The sequence below is a fragment of the Populus trichocarpa genome, chromosome 8, assembly GCF_000002775.5.
Source record: "Populus trichocarpa isolate Nisqually-1 chromosome 8, P.trichocarpa_v4.1, whole genome shotgun sequence".
Lineage (NCBI taxonomy): Eukaryota > Viridiplantae > Streptophyta > Magnoliopsida > Malpighiales > Salicaceae > Populus > Populus trichocarpa.
Window position 1 is genome coordinate 8518285 of NC_037292.2, and position 24581 is coordinate 8542865.

The 24581-nt window shown below is 32.7% G+C and overlaps 1 protein-coding gene across 6 annotated transcripts; it reads left to right on the forward strand.

Moving 5' to 3' along the window:
- The first annotated feature begins 9154 nt into the window (after positions 1-9154).
- Positions 9155-23745, forward strand: LOC7488397 (uncharacterized). Of its 6 annotated transcripts, XM_052455119.1 has the most exons (27): positions 9155-9172; positions 9274-9463; positions 9555-9667; positions 9761-9887; positions 10150-10248; positions 10333-10401; positions 10509-10643; positions 10713-10781; positions 11151-11203; positions 11321-11480; positions 12369-12533; positions 13461-13545; positions 13654-13884; positions 13986-14104; positions 14216-14258; positions 16599-16756; positions 17792-17902; positions 19787-19855; positions 20001-20144; positions 20751-20825; positions 20910-21086; positions 21202-21287; positions 21766-21820; positions 22198-22323; positions 22419-22532; positions 22851-22967; positions 23387-23745. In XM_052455119.1, exons 2-27 carry the CDS (start codon positions 9335-9337, stop codon positions 23450-23452), a joined length of 2895 nt encoding a protein of 964 aa, XP_052311079.1. In that variant the 5' UTR covers positions 9155-9172; positions 9274-9334; the 3' UTR covers positions 23453-23745. The 6 variants fall into 6 exon arrangements, with proteins under 6 accessions (XP_052311079.1, XP_024462846.2, XP_024462843.2 ...); XM_024607075.2 differs by lacking the exon at positions 9155-9172 and having other exon boundaries at positions 9180-9463; XM_002311466.4 differs by lacking the exon at positions 9155-9172 and having other exon boundaries at positions 9180-9463; positions 14010-14104.
- The last annotated feature ends 836 nt before the right edge of the window (positions 23746-24581 follow it).

A 24581-nucleotide genomic window follows, 5' to 3' on the forward strand; every position in this document is an offset into this window, starting at 1 on the left:
AATATTATTTAATATCAAAAAATTAATGCATGTGTTATTCACGTGAGATAATGTGGCTTTATTCGTGTTATCTATACAACATGTGTGGCGTCATTTCGGGGTTAAAGACTTCCATGACAGCGTTTGAATCTTCACGGCGTCTCCATCATTCTTGTGCAACGCATGTGGCAAAGGATCTTTGTTTTGGTGTTAGCCACATTTTCTTTTCTTTTCCTTTTTTTCTTTTCATTTTACACGTCTGACCCTATAAATTTTCAACGCAACACATCAATTTATTTTTCTTTCAAATTTGATCATTTTTTTATTTTTTTATTTAAAATAATTCATAAAATTATAATTTGCTTTCGATTTCATCATCCATTGATTTTTTTACTTGTCAAATGTGGTCTCAATTTTTTTGATTGCTGATTTTTTTTATCATTTTTTTAATTGTATTTATTTTTCAATTGCATCCCTCGATGTTTTATTTAATTTTTATGTTAAGTTTGATCTTTATTTTTTTAATTGTTATTTATTTTATTTTGGATTATGTTTCTGTTGAAACTTTATTTCTCATCCCATCCCTTGATATCATGTTCATTGAGATTTTGCTAATTGAAATTTTAGCTTCATGATTTTATATGGTTTGCTTTTCTCTAGGATAATTTCAGTCTTAGAACTCGGATTATAAATTTAAAAGATTATGATATAGGCGGGAGCACAATAATGCAACAACGAGCATGGAAAGACATGGGATAGGTTGAATTATGGTTAAACACAACTAACTCTGAAGTCTTATTTCATTTCTCAATTAATATAACGATCAAGCTTGCCACTTAAATAGGTTTACAATATTTTTTATATGCTAGAAAAACTAGCCTAGGCTAGAAAATCAAAATCAAAATCCTTATACATGGAGAGAAATAGCATAAAATTCTAAACAAACAATAAATAAATAAATATCTAGAAGAAATAATAAAATTGGTTCAAATAACAACATTCCGGTATGAATCATAATTCTAGAAGATCAAACTGTTCGATAAGTGATGTAGTGATTTCTCATATAGAAAAACACTATGTAGAATTACTTGAAAACATTTAAGTATGAACCCATAATTGGATCTTATGTTATTGTAGTTTTAAGCTACTATCTCGTCATGGCCTGACCAAGCCTTTTTTTAGGCATAAACCCATTTTACCGGTCCATGAAAGCATGTATTGTGGCACTTAGAAAATCTTTATAAACTAGACCTCTTATCTTTAAAAACTCACCAATATTATACTAATATGGGTTGATTTCAATTTTTTTCAAGTCATTATAATTTTTTTCTTGCATAATTCTTCGAGGTTATCCTAATTTCATATATCAAGTAATGAGTTTCATAGATTAACTCAAATTAATTTTGTTTTTTCAATTTATTTGTTGTTGTTGTTTTTTTTTTATCATATTAGTAAATTAAATGATATTACACAAAGTTAATGTTCAGACTCTCATATTTCTCTTAGTTTTTTTTAAAACACTATTGTTGCCTGGGTATCTTTGCATTGAAAAAAAATATAGCATGCGAGCCAACAAATCTATTTTTCACTGGTCTTTAAAATGGCCGTAATTGAACAAAGCCTGCTTTATATTTGAGAACAGGAAAAAAGAAAGTGAAAAAAAATAAAAGGACTTCGATGAGCTCGCCTATCCTATACTGCTTTGCTAAATAAAGTTTTTTTCAAGGAACCGGTCCTGAAACGTTCCTGCTCTGAACATTAGCATAATAAATACCGCGATCCTTTAAATAAGACAAAATTACTACACGTTATTCATAACTGAAAGAGATTGATGAATAACTATAGAAATATAAAATTTCAATATTTACTATGCCAGTTGCAGTATTCAATTACTGAAAATTTAACTATAATAAATACTTAATATTTTAATTTCTGTAACAATGACTTGCAATCTTGAAACGATGCACAAAAACATAATATTAATTGCACTGGAAATTTCCTAATAATCGTATTGCTATTTGTGCCATTGGATTCGAGTAGAGACGATGAAAATAAATGTCCAGAATCCAAATCGCAAACATTTCCGTAATAATTAAAGTATCGGTATTTTTTTTTTTTAGTTTAATGTGGGTGTCCGGGCTAACTTGAAGTTATCGACCATGTAAGCCTCCAGTGACCATCATATGAACAACTATAGGGCTCGAACCTGAGACCACAGAGGGAACAAACCTCTTGGTTCCAGGCTCTTATCACTGGACCACCATCTAGATGGTTAAGTATCGGTATTTTAACAACCTTATAAAGAGAATTCCCCCGCCAACAAATCCCACGTGCCATCCGGTTTTCCTCGATGGAGCACGCACGCTGATTTAAAGAGCCTGGCAGAGTTCTGAGAATAGACGGAGAAGAAGCATTAACCGTCGTGATTTAAATATATTTTGGTAAACCCCCGAGACTTCCATTCTTTTCAGGTGTTAGACGATGGCCCGACAGGAGAAAGAAGATTGACTTCTATTTCACGACTGAGGAAAAACAAGAGCGCTGGTGCTAATGCTGGTGCATTTGAGGACGTGAAGAAAATAGTAACTTCAACGTGTACTTTCTGAGCTAGTCAAAAGTTCCATTGGATTTAGCTCTCCCACAAATCGAACTGAGGAGACAAGCACGTCATTTTAATTTTTTTTATGTAATTATTTGAACGGGCGCTCAGGAAGAACATGGCGAACATAAAAACAAGCAACATGCAGCTATCAGAACGTGCACTCAAAAAAACCGAGATAATCGGATTGATTTTTTTTAAAAAAAAAAACGAGAGAGAAATGTTGAAATTACAAAATTATGATTAATTGTTGAAAGTTAAAAAGGATTATGATGAAATTAAAAAAAAATAAAAAACGGCAGGGCAGGATTTATGATGTAATTATTCTACCAATCAAATTGATAGAAAAAAGAAACTCTTGGATACAAGGCTTCAAGATACTAGTCAATTATGAGCTAAAGTTTAAATAGCTTGATGGAGAGTCTATTTGAACTCCTTTTTTATGGTTTTTATTGATGTGCTAAAGCAAAGCAATTAAGAATATTAAAAAATACTTGATGATTTTAAAAATTAGTTGTTTAACTCTTCAGGGTGGGGTGATTTTTATAAAAGCAGGCTAGATGTTTATAAAGCTCCCGTCTCAAAAAAAAACACGGGAAGTGATATTTTTTCATATAAAACTACTTATTTTGCTAAAAAATAACAACTCTATATGTTTTAAAATTATATTATAAAAATAACTATAATGCTATTTTAATTAAATCATTTAATAGTTCTACTTACTTAAAAAAATTATGGGATATTTTGTTTTTTGCTTCTTTTTTACACGTTTTTTTATGATATTTATGCGTTTACCGTGTAAAAATTTCATTTATTGATCAATTCATAATTTCTTAAGAGGATACATTTATTTAAAATCACGTTCTTAATAGTAATTTTAATTCAAATAATCCGACAATGGACTAACAAATGGGTCAATATATACTATCACATGTCCCTGCTATTATCTTGTCCACAGACCCATTTAAATTGTTTAACTAGAGTTTAAGATCTGACATGCAGGGACTTAATTTGTTGAAAAACTAATTCAAGGATTAAATTGTACTTGTTACAAAACACGAGGATCAAAAACTTTGAAGGAGCATATTTTAAGTTAGTAAGACTTCATCAGAGAGAATAATACCATCAACAGCAGGAATATAGATTGCCCTGCCTCTCATGCGGATGTGATATCTCCATTGTTTTATCCTTCTATATATACAGTCTCCTCTGTGTTGTCTACTTGAAAATAATAATATGTTGGGACATGCGGTCCAATATTAGAAGTTGCATTTTCTCATTCACTTGCTCCCAAAATATTCAGCCAAATGTTTCCCTCCATATTTTATATGGTGTATCGTTGGAATTTTGTTTTCAAATTAGTCGTTTGGTTTTTCAAATTTTCACTTTAGTCCTTGTTGTGCTCCATCTCCTTGATTCTTCAAAAACAATTTTAGTTCCAGCTGCTTTGAGTTATAAAAATATGTTACACCGTATTCCTAAAAAATTTAATTTTTTTTATTAAAATTTAATATGGTTTATATGTTTTTGATCGTTTTGATGTGCCGATGTCAAAAATAATTTTTAAAAAATAAAAAAAAATCATTAGCATGCATTTCGGCACAAAAAATTATTTGAAAAGCAACCGTTACCATACTGCCGAGCACCTTCTAGTCACCAATTTTTTTTTTAATTATGCATATTTTTTTAATTGCGTCATTGATGGCATTTCTTGTGACAATTTTAATTTAAAATAAATTTACCTTTAATGATAACCATTAGTAATAATTAATATAACCATTTTAATTAATTACTATAACCATTTTATGTTCTTTTGGTATTAATCGGTTATCATTAATTTATCATGTTTAATTGTTTTAAATATGATTAGTAACATGTATTTTTGTAAGGTATATATATATATATATATATATATATGGCAAGATCATTATATTTTTAAAGAGAAACGCATTATATTTGAAGCGTCCTTAAACAAAAGGGTAACATTTTTTTTCTAAGAATAGCGCTACCGCATGTTACAATTCAAGACTTCATCTAATTAAACTCTTACTCTTTTCATATTTACTTTTAGTTAAAATTATTTTTATTATTGCTTTTAAATACTAAATTAAATCAAGTAATAATTGTTGCATTTGTTTGCCTAAATCCTCCGAACAATTCTTTTATATATATATATATATATGCAAGTTTGCTTTACAAAGAATTGCAATTTTTTTTTAACTATCTAGTATCTTATCTTCCACTCATTACTATTTAAAACTGTCATTAAATGATAACGTGATTTTGAGTGTATGAATTTATCTAATTTTCCACAATTAAATGTAAGGTCAAGTAGGTGGGTGCGTGTTAATTTATTAAATATTAATGCGTTAGGTAAGAGATGAAATAGAATATACAGTTAAGATAACATTTTGAGTTAATGTCATAATGAGATGTCACATCTCAGCAGGTAAATGGAATGAAAGTTCCGTAGAAATCTAACTAAAAAGTTCCATAGATATCACATCGAGAGTAACAGTAACTGATACATTTTATTATTATTATTATTATTATTATTATTTTAATTAATATGGGTATTTGAGACAGTTGTGTGAACATTGACTAATTTCACGGGTCCTAAAATTAACGACTATATAAGCCTTTAATGATCACGAGATTTGTGAGACTCGAACTGGTGATTTTTAAAAAGCAAATTTAAAATCTGACCAGTTAAACTATATTTTTTAGAGTTATATTTCATTATATGATGATGCTGGTGATAATAAAGGATAGAATAATCCTATGACAATAAAAATAAACATACAAGGATATTATTAAGATAAAAAAAATAGTACATGGACATTTTGGATACAAAAGAAAGAATACAGGGACGTATCACACCGTTAACCCATTACTAAATATTTAATTGATTTTATTGTCAAATAGTTTGATGTGAGGATGACAATGAATAATTGATCGAGTTTTTACTTCTTCCGTACCCAATCGAGTATTTAGACATTCACACTCTATATTGATTCCACTACACGAGTATTTTTATTGTTAAACTGTGAAATATATATGCGTGTATAATGTTAACACTGGGCATGTGTATATTAAATTATATTAAAAAAAGATAAATATTATATTCCATGAATCGGGTCTTGTAATATTTATACTTAAATCTAATTATAATTTTTTAACATAAGATATAAACTAAACCTAACCTTATGGTTTGGGGGCATTCAGAGGTTTTCATTAGTTTCAATTGAACATCCATACACGATCCAAAAAGAAAATTTAGCTTCAATATCAACAGATATAAAGCTTATGTTTTAAAAAATTTATTTATTTATTTATTTTTAATGTTTTCAAATTGTTTGATGTTAAAAATAAATTTAAAAAATAAAAAATATTATTTAAAAATATTCTAAAATAAAAATACTTTGAAAAACAACGCTATCATACTCATAAACATCCCAATAACATGCAAACTAGCTCTAAATAAATAAATAAAATCTAAATTAAAGTAGAATTGTCATTCCAGTCTTATCTTAACCACGCATGTGAAGAAACAACCGTGCTGCTATAAATAATTCAAAAGAACAGCAATGTTTCGCAGCAGACAAGTAGCAATAGAACGAACACAACCATACAATCTTTAATGTCATATAAACAGCCACGAAAAGGGGGAAACAGAAAGGACAAGAGGAAAAACAATTTGGAGTGTTTGTTTGAAAATAGTACGCTAAAAAATAAACTTAGAAATTGAAATATATGACAACTAGAAAAAACCCAGAAACAGACCTAGATCAGAACGTGTGCATTACTCCACAATCCCATTTCAAACATGTTCCCCACAGATCAGTGAACTTCAAAACTGAAACAACAACTTATAAAATGAAATAGCCTTAATCATTTAGTAGGTAGGTCAGTGATAAAAGTTTGGAATTAAAAAATTGTTTTCTCTGTAATCTCAGATTCGAATCCTGTGGTTGCTAATATGATGATCACTGAAGTTTTATATAGTCGCTAGCTTCAGGACCCGTGTGATTAGTTGAGGTACACGTAGACTAGCTCGGACACCCACGTTAATAAATAAAAAAAATAGCCTTCACTACAACAAATAAAACTACCAAAACTGATTGAAAAAAAAGAAAAAAAATCCTTCAAGACTGCCTAGATAACCAAATTAAAAAGTAAAACTTTGCTGTAGAAAAGAGAAAAACGATAAACAATTTAAGAAAATCCCAGTATTCAATTCACAGAAGAGAGGGGAAAAAAGAATTTGTTGGCATTGTGAGAGATTGCTGGAGTTGATGCCTTGCGGCTGAGAAGGGAAGTCGGGAGATTGGAGAAGAGAGAAGGAAAGTCAGACTGGAGAGGCTGAAGCGTGTGAAACCTGCTGTTTGGGGTCGGAGAAGGCAAAATCTATATTCTATCCGAAGCTGACCAGGGTAAAAAATATTTTAGGTTTCGAACGCCACATTCTTAAAAATTTTAATTTTTTTAATTTTAAATAATTTTTTATATGCTGATAATAAAAATAATTTTTAAAAGTTATTTTTTTTTAATTTTGATATATTTCTAAATGAAAAGCACTTTGAATCGTTATCACTACCACAATCCCAAACAGACCCTTAATTAATATCCAACGAGTTTGAATAAAATTATTATTTTTAATATATTAAATATTATTTGAATTAGATTTTAATTCGAGTTGATAATATTTATACACAAGAGTCACCTTTATCTGTGTCCATTAAAATTATGTTAAATTATCATCTTTTAGTTTGATGTATTTGAATTTTTTTTTAAAAAAGAACACAACACATCGTGTTCAAAAATGGGGGCCAGACAAAGTTTAACTTGTTTTATTTTTTTTTTCTTCTCTCTCTCGATTATTCCTTCACGGTGCTGTGCATTGCAGGTCTCAGGCCTGTCAATTTTTTCCCATGGGCACATCATTTCCTCTGACCCGTACCCATGGGCTTGTGGCGTGTTCATGTGAATTGTGATTGCTATTTATAACCATTTTTATGTTTAGTTGTTGAAAAATAATTTTATTTTAAAAAATAATTTTTATAGAAAATAAATATTTATAAAATGAATTGTTTTATGATATTTTATAATGTCATGAAAAATAAATTGCAAATTATTTTTCAGTATTTAGTTATGTAATAAAAAAGAAGTTAAAAAATAATTTTTTAAGTTTATTAAGAGAAAAAAAACCAATTTAACAAATAAAAAAACTGAAGAATGATAAAATAAATATAATTGTTTAAATTATTTAAAATAAAATAAATAATAATCAAAATATTAAGACCAAATCTAACAAATAAAAAAGTTAAAAATGATAAAATTAATAAAAAATATAATTTTACAAATCATCTTAAATAAAATAAATACAATCAAAAGTACGTTAATCATATTTGATACATAAAAAAATTTAATCAAGAAAGTAATAAAATAAAAATAAATAATAAAAAAAAGATCAAAGTTGATATAAAAATAAAATTAAATCAAATTTTAATAAATAAAATTGAAAAATAAATAAATTCAAAACACGATATATAGAAATAATGAGATTGAAAATTAAATTTGATATAATTAATAAATAACTAGGGTTTTTTTTGAATTTTATGTAATTTTTAAAAAGTATTTTTCGTTCAAGATAAAAAATATATTTTTTTGACAAACAAATCAAACTTTACTTGGATTTAAAAATATTTTTTGTTGAATAACTTTTTGAATGATAGATGGACAAAAATAATATATAGAAAATCACTTTTCCTAGACAAGCAGGCAAAGGTTTTTGTTTTTAGGTTTTTAATATGAATTATTTTCCCACTCTTTTCTTAACTGATGAATGAAGAAAGCAAAACAAAAGACAAAATCTCTGTCGGTAAATTTGCGTAAAAAAGAGATCATTTTGCCAAGGAAAGATCTCGAATAAATGATATAAAAAAAAGCAATATATAAACATATTTTAAATCCAATCTCTGTTTTTCATAACCATGCCTGATTGCTCCGGTTCAATTGAAAAAATAATTAAAAATACTTAATAGAAATAGTAATCCAATTTCACATTCAAAGAATTCAAACAAATATAAATCTATTTCCGTTAATATTGCTTTAAACTATATCATCTAGTAATTTTTAAAAAAACTTGACAGATTTTGTCAAATGCTCAAATAATAGGCACAAATTTAAAAATCAATTCAGAATTATTTATAAATAAAAAATTAAATCTCAAATCTCAAATATAAATTCATAAAATCCAGATGATTTATCATAATAATCCTCGTCAAAAATGCACAACACCCTCTCAACTAAAGAACTAGGCTAACAATATATGAAACTTTTTTCATATATTGTTAAATTTGAAATGTTAAAATTTGTTCAAATCATAACATCGAGGATTATTTTTTTAAATAACACTGTTTTCTGCAATTTTTGTTTTAAAAATTCGTGAGGTGGACATTAATTAATAAAACCAAAGTAGAGAACAGTGAGAAAAAAGAAAAAGAAAAAAGAAAAACAAAAGCAAAAGCAAACGAACAGAAAGAAAGAAAGAAAAGCGTGAAAGGCAAGAGAAACAAGCGAGAGCTTACACAGGCAAGCAAGCAAGCAAGCAAAATAAAGGCACCACCAGAATAATAAAAAGCAACTACAATAATATCAATAACAATAAAACTGATTCTTTTTCTCTTTAATAGCAACAGCACTAGATTCCTCTGGCTCGAGAGAGAGAAAGAGGATTGGTGCGGTTGTTGACAAATGGACGACGAGGTTGTTCAGCGATTATTCCACGAAGGAGGTCGCGATTACTTCCAGCAGCAACCTTCTACTTCCTCCTCATCCTCCTCATCCTCCTCCTCCATCCTCCAATCTCTCCCTCTTCATGTGGTATGCTTTTCTTCTCTTATAATTTTCCGTTATTTACTTAATTTATGAAAAAAATCAGATTAATATTAATTGTTGGATTGGATTGATGCAGTCTTTTGATCACGGATATTATTTACTGGTAAAATCTCTTCAAGAGCTCAGAGAGAAAAAGGAAGGTCTTGTTACTGTTGGCATTGGTGGTCCTAGCGGTTCAGGCAAAACAAGGTATGTGTTCTGTACTATACAATTCTTTTATTTTATTTTTTTACTGGCGCAATTTCTTTGATACTTTCTTTGTTTGTTTGATGATCTGTGAAGCTTAGCAGAGAAGGTGGCGTCTGTAATTGGCTGTGATGTTATATCGATGGAGAATTATCGCACTGGAGTCGATGACGTGAGTGATTTGGATTCAATTGACTTCGACGCATTAGTACAAAATCTCGAGGTTTGCATTTCCTTCTCAAATTATTTTGCTACTTGATTGGATTGGATTGTGCATTTGACAAGTCTATAATTTAAAGTTGACTGGTTTTCCAGTTCTTCGAAATACATAACTGTAATACTTTAGAAACCTATTCTGGTCACGTGTCAGAAGATTTTCTTTATAAAATAAGCAACCGTATATCACTTCACTTAAATTTATGCCAATGCATTCTGCATCAAGTTGGTTTTGTCTATATTTACATGGTTGTTTGTGTTGGAAATAGGATTTGACGAAAGGAAAAGATACTTTGATACCAGTGTTTGATTACCAACAGAAGAGACGTATTGGTTCCAAAGGAATAAAGAGCATATCATCTGGAGTGGTAGGCCAGTGAAATCAACTGTTACTATGATTATCCTTTTCTTCCGTGGTGTTCATTTCTTTAATGTCTTTTTTTTGTTCTTAGGTGATAGTTGATGGTACATATGCTCTGCATGCAAGACTGCGCTCTTTACTGGATATTCGGGTTGCTGTGGTAACTTATAATCTGAAGTTATATCTTAATTTGGATAAGAGGCTGGAAGCTATCATTTTTTGTCAAGCTTCGAATATGATGATTTCTAAATGTGGTTGGTGGATTAGGTTGGCGGAGTTCACTTCAGTCTTCTTTCTAAAGTTCGATACGACATTGGGGATTCTTGTTCGTTGGATTACCTTATTGACAGCATCTTCCCAATGTTTAGGAAACACATTGAACCAGACCTTCACCATGCTCAGGTCAGGGTTCTTTTCCTTACCTTCTACAATTTTTGAAATTGCGTTTTATCCCGTGGTTTTACTCTGCAGATCAGAATAAACAACAGCTTTGTCTCATCATTTAGAGAAGCGATCTACAAGCTAAAATGCAGAAGTGAGGTATACTCAGTTTTCCATAGTTCATTGCTAAGTTAAATAGTCAAGAACCAACCATGTCCTTCATGCTCACTGTGTGAATGACATAGTTGTGAAATTCTATTGAAGGCTGAAGATTTTATGTAATGTTCAAATTTTTTTTAGTTGGCAAAGAAAATTTGCATATGATGCACAGACCATGGCAAAATGCTGTTTCCTAACAGTGACGGGTGTCTGGAACTACATTTTGTTGCACTTCTTGTTATTGCTCATGGACTTCACGTTTCCCTCCGTTTCTTTTTAAATTTGCAGTTCATTATTCGCCTGTAACTTATTATTCATCACTTGCACCCTTTTGTTGAATGTTACTTAAATGCTAAACTGTCACTACAGTCACCAGGTGGACATTCTGCTTATGCCTTCCATGGAACAGCACATACAGATAAGTTAGTGATTCTCACTTCTCATGCTGTTTCTCACCATAATATCAGTGCAAAACCAAGTGGTTTATTCCTGAGCTTGTATTGCCAATAATTCTGATTGGAACTCTATGGTGGTTGCAGTTTTATTGAGATGTACCTTAGGCCTCCTTCAGCAAGTGAAGAAGCACGGACAAATGATTGGATCAAGGTGCGACAGTCTGGTATCAAATACTATTTGTCACTCGGGGACCAGAGAATTGTTGACAAACATTTTATTATCAGGCCAAAAGCTGAGTTTGAGGTAAGGGACTTTCCAGTCTGCAATTCTAGCATTAAACGTGGACTGAAGAAGCAGAGGTCATTATATAAAAACTGTATTTGATTGGTTGTTTATGATGCAATCTATTGTGTTTCACATGTAACTGTAAACATGATCGAGGAATACATTTATAATATCACTTTCTAGATAGAAATGAACACCTGTGGCTAATGTAGAGGAATAAATTTACAGCTTTACTTTTCAGATAGAAATGACTGCAAGTGCAATGTGCTGAATTTAATTGCTCGTTTCTCTCCCTAAATATAAATCTTAAACTACAGTTCTGCAACTTTCTAAAAATGCTGTAAGACTAATTTCAATCATCCTAAAGTAGAAGGGAATCCATGGACCTTAGGTACACTGTGCGATCTTTGGGAAGGTGGAAACATCTGTGTGAAATAATCATTGTTCCTCTAAACTACAAATGGCTGGGTACACTATTCAGGCATCTTATCCATCAATCAATGAACATAAACTCAAAATAAACAGATACGAGGAAAAAATTCCATGGATTGTAAGGACATTTCGATGTCTTCTGGAAGCTTCAGCACAGGATCCATACTATTTAGGCAATAGTATCTGAGTATGTGGTCCTTAAAGTTCAAGACACATAGGCTTCCTTACTTTCCAATCAATGCTGTTACCCTATCATTATTGAAACTGGTAGCTTAGAGTTCTCAAATGCATGTGTTTTAATGTTGTTGGGAATCTGTAGATTCCTCTTTGTTTTATAGGGTTTTGTTTTTATAGGATAGCATTAGTTAGTACTTGAAATGCATGTTCAGTTCTCTTAAAAATTAGACTGTAATATTTCAGAATTCTCAAGCTCTGGTGGTTTTACTCACCTATTTAATCATTTAATGTTGACAGGTTGGAAGAATGACACTCGGTGGGTTGCTGGCTTTGGGGTACACTGTTGTAGTGAGTTATAAACGGGCATCTTCATCTGTTAGTGATGGCAATCTATCAATGTCATTAGAGACCATTGATACTCTTAGTGAGACATTCATTGTGCTGAGGGGAACAGATAGGAAAGTATGGATCCATCTTTCTTATTAAGATAACAAGAAGGAGGCTTTATAAATCATTTATTTGTTTTCTGTTCTTATATTTGGGTGAGCAATTGAGTAAGGCATTGGATAATTTGTAGAATAAAATAGTTCTATACCTTCATCATCATCACCATCACCATCATCACTATCCACTCACACAATCACATTCACATGCGCATATTTTGTGGGATAAATATTTTTTATTAGAAAGATTAGAATCTACAAAAGTAACATATCCACCAGCAAGTAATAAAAAGAAAGTGAAGGTAAAAACCCAATGAATAATAAGAGAGCTCCAATCCTGCTAAGTTAGTGATTTTCCCAAATGCCTTTGGATTGTTCCAGAAATAGGTATGAAACATGATCTCGTCCCGGGATTTTTTTCCACAAAAGGCTACGCAAATAACTATTTTTGATAATTTTCAGCACATGAGTGCATGAAGCATTGGGTTTTTTCTGTTTGCTTTAGGGAGATTGAATGAAGGAAAATTCTCCATTGTGAGTGTTTTGCATTGGGAGGGGGGATGTGAATTCATGAATCTTCTGATGTGCCAGATTTTAGTAGAATTTACCTAATAATCATGATGGGGATTTCTTATTTTGTTATGTAGTGTACATGATTGGCATGTAACTGAACAGGCTGCTGTATCTTCACTCATTACTCTATTGACATGTTCCATAACCCAGCTTGAGTTTCCACTAAATAGTATCATCCACTTTTTGTTGCATTTTTTCTTCAATCTATATGATATGTACGATAGTTTCTGCGCTTTCCATTGTTGCAGCAAATAGCTTATCTCTTATGTGCTACTTTTGGTTCAATACCAGAATTAGATTGGTCCTTGGACTTGCACTTGAGAACTGTTGGCCAAAGCTTACATTTTATCTTGGCTATTCTTCTCTTATGTAGACCGTTGGAGCAGAGGCAATGAGGATTGGTGTTAATGGACCTTGGATCACTAAGTCATATCTTGAATTGATACTTGAGAGAAAAGGTTTGAATTGGCATGATAATGATCAATACTCTGTCTATGAATTTGGTTGTTTTGTATGATAAAGATCAAAAGTTACAACTTTCTACAATTAGCTAATTCCACTTGCAGGTGTACCACGTCTTAATACCCCACCACTTTTACCTAATACTTCTACGACAAGCAATCAAGAAAGGGCTATTGTTGCCCCAAGGCCAATCCGTACCACACCAAACCTTGTTAATCGGCTTGAGGATTTATCTCAGCCATGGACTCGGTCTCCTACAAAATCTAAAATGGAGCCTATGGTAGAAACATGGCATTTTACATCATCTGATACGTCACATGGGAGTTCCGTCATAGGTAAGTGTCCTCTATCTGGAAGAACTGTTACAGATGCTCTTTAAGTGTTCTTGGTGATGGACTATATTGTTGGGAGTGTTATCATTATGTTTCTTGTTCAGAAGTCTCTCATGAAGCAACCACAGATTCTTCCACTTGCAGGGATAACATGAAGCTTGCACCTCTGCCTGATTCATATGACTTGGATAGAGGATTGCTTCTTGCTGTTCAAGCAATACAGGTAACAAGTAAAAAAATTAAAATGTGTGTTGGCGAAATTATACTTCAAGTCTAAGAAGCTTACCGGTATAATCAGTCTGGTAATTTTGTGCAACTTTACATATTTTTTCAGGCTTTGTTGGAGAATAAAGGCTCCCCTGTCATTGTTGGAATCGGTAATATATGCTTTGAAGTTTAAAACTCTCTCTCTCTCTCTTTCTCTCTCTCTCACACACACGCTTATGCACACCCACCCACCCTTCCACCCACATTTGGGAAAATAATTTGTGTTTTTTAGCTATAGAGTGTTTTTGAAAGTAGTTCAGTTGGTGGTGCAAATTCTTGATAATTTTCATATGGCTGATGTGCACAATTAAATCTCATGTTAATGGTCTCAGAAGCCTGAGCATAGTATAATACTGGTAATTAATTTGGTTTGACAGTGACCTTGATTGAAAATGCGTATTCTTACACGAAATAAAGAATTTTAATACAATATCGATGTCAAAGATCATACATATTTCTCATTTAACAATGTTTACTGCAATCAGTTCTAGAAGACATGGAAACGGTATTCAGCTTAGTGAACCTACTATTCACTAGATGCTACGACTAAGATGGTAAAATTTGGAGAGCTCAATCATAGATCATCCTATTATATGCTAGATTTTATTATCTTACAGGTCGGTAGTGGAGGAGATTATATTATAGTTCTATATCAGCAATGAGTTGTTGGGCCTATATATTGGTAATTGACTATGAAAAACAAATCTTGCTTTGGTGATACATATAACAGTTTTGGTGAACGTGTGATATTGTAAGGTGTTCATTGGGACTTCATGCCAGCAGCCACTAGTACAGATTATCGTTGTTAGAATGGATGGTTTAAATAGCTTTGCCTATAGGAAATTGGTATGTAATTAATTATCTTTCCATTTTACAAATGAAGTAATAGCAAATGGGTGATGATGCTGAGAAAGCAACTGAACGTAAGGACAGCATTATGTGCTGTTCTAGTCCATCTTATAACAAATTACAAGTTTCCTTAGGAGCCTTTTGATATCATTTCTGTTTTCTATTTGTTTTTTTTTCAAATATTTTTGTTTAAAAAATAATAAACTTGTTTTGTAGGGCAGTTTTTCTTTTTTCAAAAAATGCACCTAGTCTCGATCCTATACTGGAATTAGTGAAACTAATTCTTATCCAAAATTGTATTGTACAACCCTATCCCTCACTCATTCCTAACTCGATTATCAATCACATTGATATTGACCCATAACTCTTGAACCTTGTTTCCACTGGACTCCAAGCATCTTGGTCTTAACATTAGATGTCCTAGACTCAACATCGTTCTGACTCATGGTAGCCTGAACAATCCGTACTTGATCCCAACTCGACCCCCGGGTGTCTGAATCCGATCCCTCGACCTAACTTTCAAGCATCCCAGATCTGGTCCTAGCCCGACTCTTGGGGCCCTGGACTTGATCCTAGTTCGACCGTCGGGTGCTCCAAACCGAGTTCCACCCGGACCCTAGGGTGCCCTAGAACTGGTCTTGGTCCAGCCATCAACTTTTGGACCTAGTACCAGCCTGACCCCGAAACGTACTAGACTTGATCCCAGCTTGATCTCAAGTCCTAAATCATAGATTAATAGTCTAAACATAAGTTTTGAAAACCACTTTTTTGAAAGGAAAACAAAAACAAACAAGTTTTCATATCCTTTTTTCATATATATATATATATATATATATATTTTAAATAGAAAATGGAAACCGAATCAAACCATCTCTTTTTTGCTCAACTTGTTCTATCAATTGCACAAGGAACAGTGTTATGCACCTCTGTTTCTTAGACTCGTGATTTTACCAGGGCATACTTGTCTTGAAAAGACATGTCCCAAGTACCGGTACAAGATATGGGTTGGGTATGGCAAGTTTTTTTCAGACATAGCATTTTATTTGATTGGGAAACTTTCATGTTTTTTATTTGCTATGAAAATAACATATGTTGACAATGTTTTTGGGATTCTTCTAAGTTTTATCTAAATTCCAATAATCACAATCAATTTTTTTTTGTGATAGTTACATTTTTTCTTATTGGATCATTGGTTTTGTCTTTGGGCTTTTTCTCTCATAATGTTAATTTTGGACCTTGACAATTATGAAACTGAGAATAGTTTATATACTAGGTTATATGGTGTTGTTATTTATAGGGCTGTCCACATAAATTCAACAAAATATGTAGTTATAGTAATTAATTTAAGATTATTTGTCATATTTCAGAAGAAAAAAAATATGAATATTATATATAGAATATATGAGAACAAGTGTAGCTGAAATTTGGAAATTTTTAAACCGTGTCCCTATATCCTAAATTCAGAATTTGCAAGTCCGGCACTCAAAAATATTGCATTTGGGGAATTAATTTCTTGTAACTTTATGGTGTTTGCTTTTAGTAATTTACTTTTTTTTCATAAGTATTGCTATTTTTTAAATACTTTCTCATTGTTGTTGCAGGAGGCCCAAGTGGATCTGGAAAAACAAGTTTGGCACACAAAATGGCTAACATTGTTGGGTGTGAAGTAGTTTCCCTTGAAAACTATTTTAAATCTGAACTTGTGAAGGATTTTAAGTACGATGACTTTAGCTCTCTTGATCTGTCTTTGCTTTCAAAGGTAGGATGACATAATATTATTCATCTTATGGAGATCTTTTGTAGATTAATAATACTATTATTTGTTCTGTCTGGTCTGGTAAGATTACTTGGAAATGTTAGTTGGAGCACAGAATTTGAGTAAAAATATAAATTTGTTTAGTCAAGCTTTTGTTTCATACTTTGCGTGGCTAGTAGAGATCTATCTATACACCAGCATCCTTCTCCATCATCTAAGCATGACAACTGAGAATTCTTCAAATTCTGTTATAATTTGGATATATAAATTTGTATCCCTGATCTCACCTTGTTATTTCATATTTCCTGACCTCCCTTATCATGTTAGCATTTATCATTTATGAGAACTCCCTTTTGGTTTGTAAGTATTTCTGTTTTCTCATACCACAATCCTTTTCTTTTCCTCTAAATGGTTTGACTTGGGGAAAAGAAGGGTACTTTTAAGGAATGCCTTATTGTTTAGTAACTGCTATTTTTTCTTAGAAGACTATTGGCAGATTCCTCATTCTTCGGGGGTTTTTATTTTCAAGAATATTCTCCAACTGCCCAAGCCTTAGCTGGTCCTTTGCAGTATTTTACGTCCTTCATTAGAGCAACTCGGCATATACTTGTTTGTACATCCTTCCATGCATGTAACAAACTGTTTGTTCCTTCTTTATTTGTTAAGTCTTTCTTCTTTTAATGTGTAGGCTTCAACAGGCTTTATAATTTTCCTGCTTTGGTATGCAACTTTCACTTGAAATTTGGGAGATTTTCTCTGAAATGCAATTATTTCACCAAATTCCCTTAGCTTGTCAAACAATATGTGAATTTAGTACCTTTTCATATTCACTTGAGCAATATGATGAAGATACATATTCTTTGTTCTTCTGTAATTATGGCTTATAGATAGTGTGACAAATTCTGCATTTTGCTGGTAGAAATTGCAGACAATTGCTTCGAAGAGAAGTCAAATTTATTTCATTTGGTTTGTCTTTCAAGTTCCTGGAAAAATATTTGCATTTGCCATACAATTATTATTCTCATAATTCCTTTTCAGAATATTGGTGACATAAGAAATGGTAGAAGAACAAAAGTACCCATGTTTGATTTGGAGACTGGTGCTCGTAGTGGATTCAAGGAACTTGAAGTTTCTGAAGACTGTGGTGTGGTTTGTTATTACACTTACTTATATTGCTTCTGGAACTTGCTATCATGGGTTTATTTTTTTATTTTTCAGTGATATATTACACGATAACATTTCTCTGGCTTTCTTTTTATTAAACTTCTAAAATAAAAAAGAAACGATATCCTCCAATAACATTCTGACATAAAGCCCAAAGTGTCAATGGGGAGGCAAAGGTTGGCTATGGTACAGTACACTACTTGCATGCTTAAGTCTTAGAGTGTTGTTTCAATTAGGAACCTTATTCTGTGACTAAGGTGTCTTACTATGATAAGATTAAGCTTATGGGAAGCTAGAGATGCACTAGATTCTTTGTGAAGACAATTTATCCTTTCAGTGTGGCTTTGTTATTCATGTTATTACGCAAATAGGCATTTTTACAAGGACAATTTATCTCTAGTGGAGCCTTGTATAAAATGTTATGTGAATTGCAGGTGCTAGGGTGCAAACCTTTTCGAAGTAAGAAATAATGAAAACTTTCCGTGGGTGCAAAGTGTCCTTTAAGTTCTTGATAATTGGAGGGCCTCAAAAAGTCTTATCTCCTCGTAAATATTTTATGTTCTATCATAATGGAGAATCACAGATTCAGGTATTTCTTCATTGTCCTACAGCTTGGAGTATGTGGCAATGATGGTTTGCATTTGGTCTTGGGCCATACTGAGGAGAGTAAACAATTTTTGTTGGTTTCTTTGGTGAGTTTTGAAAGGGAGAAACATTGCGAAGCTTTACGGAGATGTGCTGTCAGTACAGTTTTTTGGTGCATTTGGATGGATAAAAATGCGAGTTTTAATAATCACTTCATGTTTGGGCTGTTGTTGTGGGATAAGATAGTTTTCTTGGCTTCTTTGTGGTATCATCTAGCAGCTGCTTTTAGGCGTGCTTCTCTAGTGGATATTCAAAAGGATTGGACTGCTTTATTGTTTAGATCAAGATTGTTGTTCGTTTTCCCTTTCTGGGAGGATGTATTGTTCTCAATTTTGTGCGGTAGAATTCTTCTTTCTAATAATAGTTTCTACTTGTGCTCTGAAAATTAGAATAATGATAATAATGCTAATAATAACAAATTAAGAAGAGGGGATAGAGGGAAAGTGTGGGGGACGGTGCACAACGTTGGTCTCTCAATCTGAATGAGACGGGGATAAGATAAGAAAAAGAGGAGAGAGTAGGCAAAACAGAAGGAAGTGGAAAGAGGTGAAGTGTACAAAAGCTATTTCAACCAGTTTAAAAATTTGCTAATAACTTGCAAATTATGTCTTACATCATCAAGTCATGTATGGAGACTTCACAACGTGAGCCTTCTAAAAATATTACCCGTGATTAAATCTCTTCCCTCAAAATGCTAAAGCTTGTCTCAAGACAAGGCATATTTATGACAAACAAGTGGTGAACCTTGCAGAATTTGAACTTGCACTGCTTCTCATTGACCTAACTGAACTCTAAACGCTGGGTCTTCAGTTGTTGTTCCTGCCCCATTAAGGATATTTAAGTTTGGTGCTATATGCTTGTATTCAATGCTACATTTGTTTAGGAGTATTTTAGATAAATGCATAGTGGAGTTAAGAATTTAGTGGAAATGGAACTTGAAGATGTTAGGAAGGGTCAAACAAACTTTTGACAAAATTATTACTTTTCAGCTTTACATTATACGCAGGCTGTTTGCACTGTATGGTAGAATTGGTCCACTGGCTATAAGTTTTATTCATGTTGATGCAGGCTAATTAGAGAAAAAATGTTCATGCAATGCATCTTTACAGTTTTATATGATCATAGCAATTGATATTTCCACTTATGAAATCCTTTGCCCGTAGTTTTGATTTAAGTTAATGTTATGCTAGTGGACTTCTTTTTAAATCATTCTTGCTTTTGCAGATCATTTTTGAAGGGGTGTATGCTCTGCATCCTGAAATCCGAATATCACTTGACTTGTGGGTTGCTGTTGTAAGATGACTTTGCATTCCCTCTTTTAAGCTTTTATTTTCAGAGAAACCGTGTGTGTGTGTGGGTGTTCTGATTTCTAAAGAAGTTTTCAATTGATGATGGGTTAGTTTAGTTGTGATGTAACTTCATTGTTTTGTGAACACAGGTTGGTGGTGTTCATTCACATCTTATTTCTCAAGTTCAAAGGGATAAAAGCAGAGGGGGGTGTTTTATGTCCCAAAATGAGATCATGATGACAGTGTTTCCAATTTTCCAGCAGCATATTGAGCCACATCTTGTTCATGCACATGTTAGTAGACCCCAATTGTCTGATCATTTTATTGTTCTTTAAGTTTTAGTATGAAAAGTATTTCAATGTTTGCCATGTTCTAAATGTTGGCCATGCAATAGTTTTATCTTCCCCCAAGCAGAGACACATGTACATATAACTAACACAAGCCTTCTTGTATTGAGACGCCTCTTGGAAAATTTTAGAAATATCTATAACATTTAGTAGAAAAGGTAAGGTCCCTAGGATGGCCAAGAGCCAAGATTAAGGTCACTTTGGTTGTCTCATAATAAATGAAAGCCATTAGTCATGTATTGTTTAATCAACCGAAGATCGAATTTGTCATCGTCTTTATATCAAAATGGATCGGATAGAATCTCTGAAATGCCTTTGTTTCAGATCTTTCTGGAGATGACTACCATTCTTGACTTTTCACATTTGTGCTGGTGTAATTTCACACTAAACCATCTACATCTTTTATGTTGGAAACACACAAACTGTTGCTATTAATGTTATGCATGCATTACTGCTCTCTTCAAAATACTGATGTTCTGTTACAGTGCATTCCTGAGGATTATATTTGCAAGTTTAACCTTGAGGGTTTTGAGTATTCTTATATTGTTTCAGCTCAAAATTCGGAATGACTTTGACCCTGTTATTTCCCCTGAGAGTTCTTCGTTTGTCTTGAAGAGTAATAAGCAGGCAAGTGGGCTATGATGATTCTGTTGAAGATTTATGTACGGTGGTTTGCATCTGACATACTTTTTTGTTTGTGATGTTTAACAGGTGGCTTATCAAGATATTTTGAAAATCCTAGATCCTGTGAAGTTGTGCAGTTCTGTTCAGAATTTCATTGATATATATTTAAGGCTCCCTGGACTTCCTACAAATGGACAGTTGGCAGATGGTGATTGCATACGAGTCAGAATCTGTGACGGTAGATTTGCATTGTTGATACGGGAGGTTTGTATATAATGCATTAGTTATATGGTATTTTTCCTTGTCAATTATAATGTATTTTCTGTTTTCGATATTCTAGTGAATGCTTGACTTTTATTTTACATGTACTCAACATTAGCCTTTAAGAGAAGGGAATTTTATAATTCAACCAAAAGTGGATTTTGATATCAGCATCAGCACAGTTGCTGGACTTCTTAACCTCGGGTAAGACCATACATGATTTTGCTTTTCTTTTTATCTTCACATAATCATTCCCAGTTAAGACAAAAAATAAATGGTATAGTATGTGTTTATATATACCTTGTTGAGTCCTGTTGTCTTTGTATTTGGAGAGTTGACATGCTCAAAACCTTTCACCAAGTAAATACTCTGGTCCATCCTTGTGCATTTGTATCATAGCATGCGAGCAATTCTTTCATCGTCTGGATATCAGGGAAGAGCAGTTTGTTTCTTTTAATCAGTTATATAAACTGAACTGCTGGAAACAAACCCAAACCTATTGTCTTAGCAGTTTAGGATGTCATTATTTTGGAAACTACAAAGTTATCATTTAGTTTTGTTACTTTTGTTTTCTACTTCGATTAAGCATTATACTGTTCTTCTTTGTAATGCTTTATAGCTGAAGAACTGGTGGATTCTTGTACAAGTCAATGAAATGTTTTCTGTTATCATGTGATGTCAGGTATCAAGCAGTAGCTTACATTGAAGCATCTGCATATATCTACCAAGATGGAAAGGTATAATATGCCTGGATTTTTTTCTCTTCATTATACTTATAAGCTCCTGTAATTTAAACATCCAAGCTTCAAAATTGTGCAAGTCCTCACTTCTGTTTTTCTTATTAATTAAATTTGTCAAAAATAATTTCTTTGAGTTTTGGTTATTTTGAACTTGTTTTAAAGGAAATTTCATATGAAATCCAAACCATAGATACTGATAAACTAAATTAACAACAACAGTTTTGGATTTCAGTGCCTGATAATTAGTTTCATAATGTTATGTACTAATGCTTGATGATGCCAGGTTTTCATGTTACTTGTGTTCTGTTTCTCATACACAAGGTGTGTCATAGACGAGGCTTTCTGAATGGGTTTCATTTTATTCTGATGTGTAGATTCTCATCGAGGTTGATCATCTGCAAGACACCCCTAGTCCTTACATACAGATCAAGGGGGTTAATAAGGAAGCTGTGGCGGCTGCTGGTTCGACACTTAAACTGGATGGTTCATACACAACTAAGGTTTTGCCTCGAGTTCTGCTTGTATAGTTTTACCTTTAGCACTGGGCTACTCTGGCCTCTCATTGTGAGAGCTGGCTCTTTTGTTGTACTTTCAGAGTTACCTGCAGATCATTTTGGAAAGATTACCTGCAATGGAAAGAAGTTACAGTGGAATTCATGCTCAACAAGCTGCAAGGTTGCAGGAACTTGTGGAATTTATACAATCTCAGGTATTTACTATGATTGAATGGGATAGCAGCCATCTGATAGTGAAATTTGATTTTAGCTGAGGGAAAATTAGTGTAAGACCAGTCTCGTCCAATTTTATATGTTGAAATAGGTAGCATATATAGAGAGAGGGCCAGGACATCTTTCCACTTAACAAACTGCATAAATGAGAGAAAACCTTATTCCACTTCCATTGATCATCATTTTCTGTTGAGTCTAAAAGAGCTAACCATTATTTGATAAAATAACTTCTAATATATTTTCAAGGTTGAGCGGCTGATGATTTTACTGTTTTTATATTACTGTGGCCAAACTGACAGGGAAGCAGCTCAGCTTCAGAATCCTCTCCGAGCAGGGAGGCTGCTCCTTTGGAAGGAATAATTGAGGATATGCAGTTTAGAATCAAAAGGCTGGAAAGATGGCATACTATCAACACGGTACTTGTAATTCCTTTAGTAATCTGTGTCTGTTTCAATTTGGATTTTACTCATGTTTACACGGTTTTTGGAACTCTAAATGCTTGCTTTTCCAATGAATTTGATTTTTGAAAATGACATTCGTGAACCATGTTAGCATCTCCAAATCTGCTACCATTTGTTGCAACAATGGGATCAAACATTTGAGCTGGACGGTCCCTATTTTGTTTGATCAAAAGCAACCTTTTTCTTCTTTTTTTGTATTTTTCTTTTTTGAGAGAAAAATGAACCTAATATTGTTCCAGGGGTTTAGCATCTTTGGAATTGAAACTGGATGGTCCTTGTGTCATTTGGTCAGAAAGAAATGTAATACTGTTCCAACTGTTCAGTATTCCTGTTCCCCTTGATAACCCGCTAATGAATTTGCACTCAATGTGCAGGTGCTATGGACTTTTCTGATGTCTGCCCTTGTTGGTTATTCGCTTTACCAAAGGAAACACCAATGACACTTCTAGACGCGTGCGAGTTCTTAAAGGTATCAAAGTCTCATCGCATTGAAGTAATTGTCGGTAATGTTGGGCTAACAGAAACTTCTAACAACAGTTGCATGTTTCTCCGGAGTCCCGGTTCCTTCGAGTAGCAAATATTTAACCTCCACGTCGGAGCTTATTGCTTTCTTTTCAACAAACTTGGAGCCTGTCGCTCAATTGCTCCATTTGTAAATACTTAAATTATGTGGAAATGAGAATGACCAATTGACATTCGAGCGTCCTCATTGTAATTCAGCTACCGTTCATTCTGCCCTTTTTCTTTATTTTTTTAAGGTTCACAACTCCCGTATTAGACTTTAGGTTGCAACTCGATTTAAACAATTACACCATCCTTCCCAGCCCCGATATGTTTTGAAACTTGATCCTTCTGTTATAGGACAGCTGATGAATAGAAGATGGAACGCATTGGTTGGCAATAGCTCTGTTTATCCATGTCATGTTACCCATCTGGTTCCTGCCATCATTCTTAATTATGTGCTGCCATGCCATTTCTTTTATGTTTGACCCGATAATATCAATTATTTGATTTAAGAATCACGCGCTATGCATAAATGATATGAAAATCGACAAAAACTAAATATAAACATTTTTTCAATCAAAACTAAGTCTAAATTGGAAATATTAGAACAAAATTGAATATGGATATTATAATAATTTTTTTAACTTCATTTTTTTTTGTCTCCCAAGTTTAATTTAATAACGTGTACATCAGATGGGTAAAGGACTAGTTTCTCTCTAAAACACGTTCTTTTTGAAACAGGAAGATTGAAAACTCTCCCACTTCCATGTAGTTTGAGATTTTAAGCAAGATTAGGTGAATAGCGGTGGCTGAAATAAACAAAAATCACACAAGACAAGAATGATATTGATTTCTTTGACAAACAAACCCAGTCCAATAACAGAAAAATACCACGTGAAAGTCATACGGATCACAATCTTATCTCATGGATGGTGGCTTTCTTTTTCTTTCTTTTTTAATTGGCGTGAATAACTTGTTTTTTGATGAGATTGGATTAGTGTGTGAAAGTCAGTCCGAACAATGAACGATCTGATTCAACAATAGAGTGAGTATAAAGATTTTATA

What these genes read in the sequence shown, in the direction of transcription:
- LOC7488397 (XM_052455119.1), top strand. Translation starts at nt 9,335, where the DNA reads ATGGACGACGAGGTTGTTCAGCGATTATTCCACGAAGGAGGTCGCGAT. An exon ending in CATTAGTACAAAATCTCGAG is followed by an intron (nt 9,888 to 10,149) that starts GTTTGCATTTCC and finishes TGTTGGAAATAG; the next exon opens with GATTTGACGAAAGGAAAAGA. An exon ending in GGCCAAAAGCTGAGTTTGAG is followed by an intron (nt 11,481 to 12,368) that starts GTAAGGGACTTT and finishes TAATGTTGACAG; the next exon opens with GTTGGAAGAATGACACTCGG.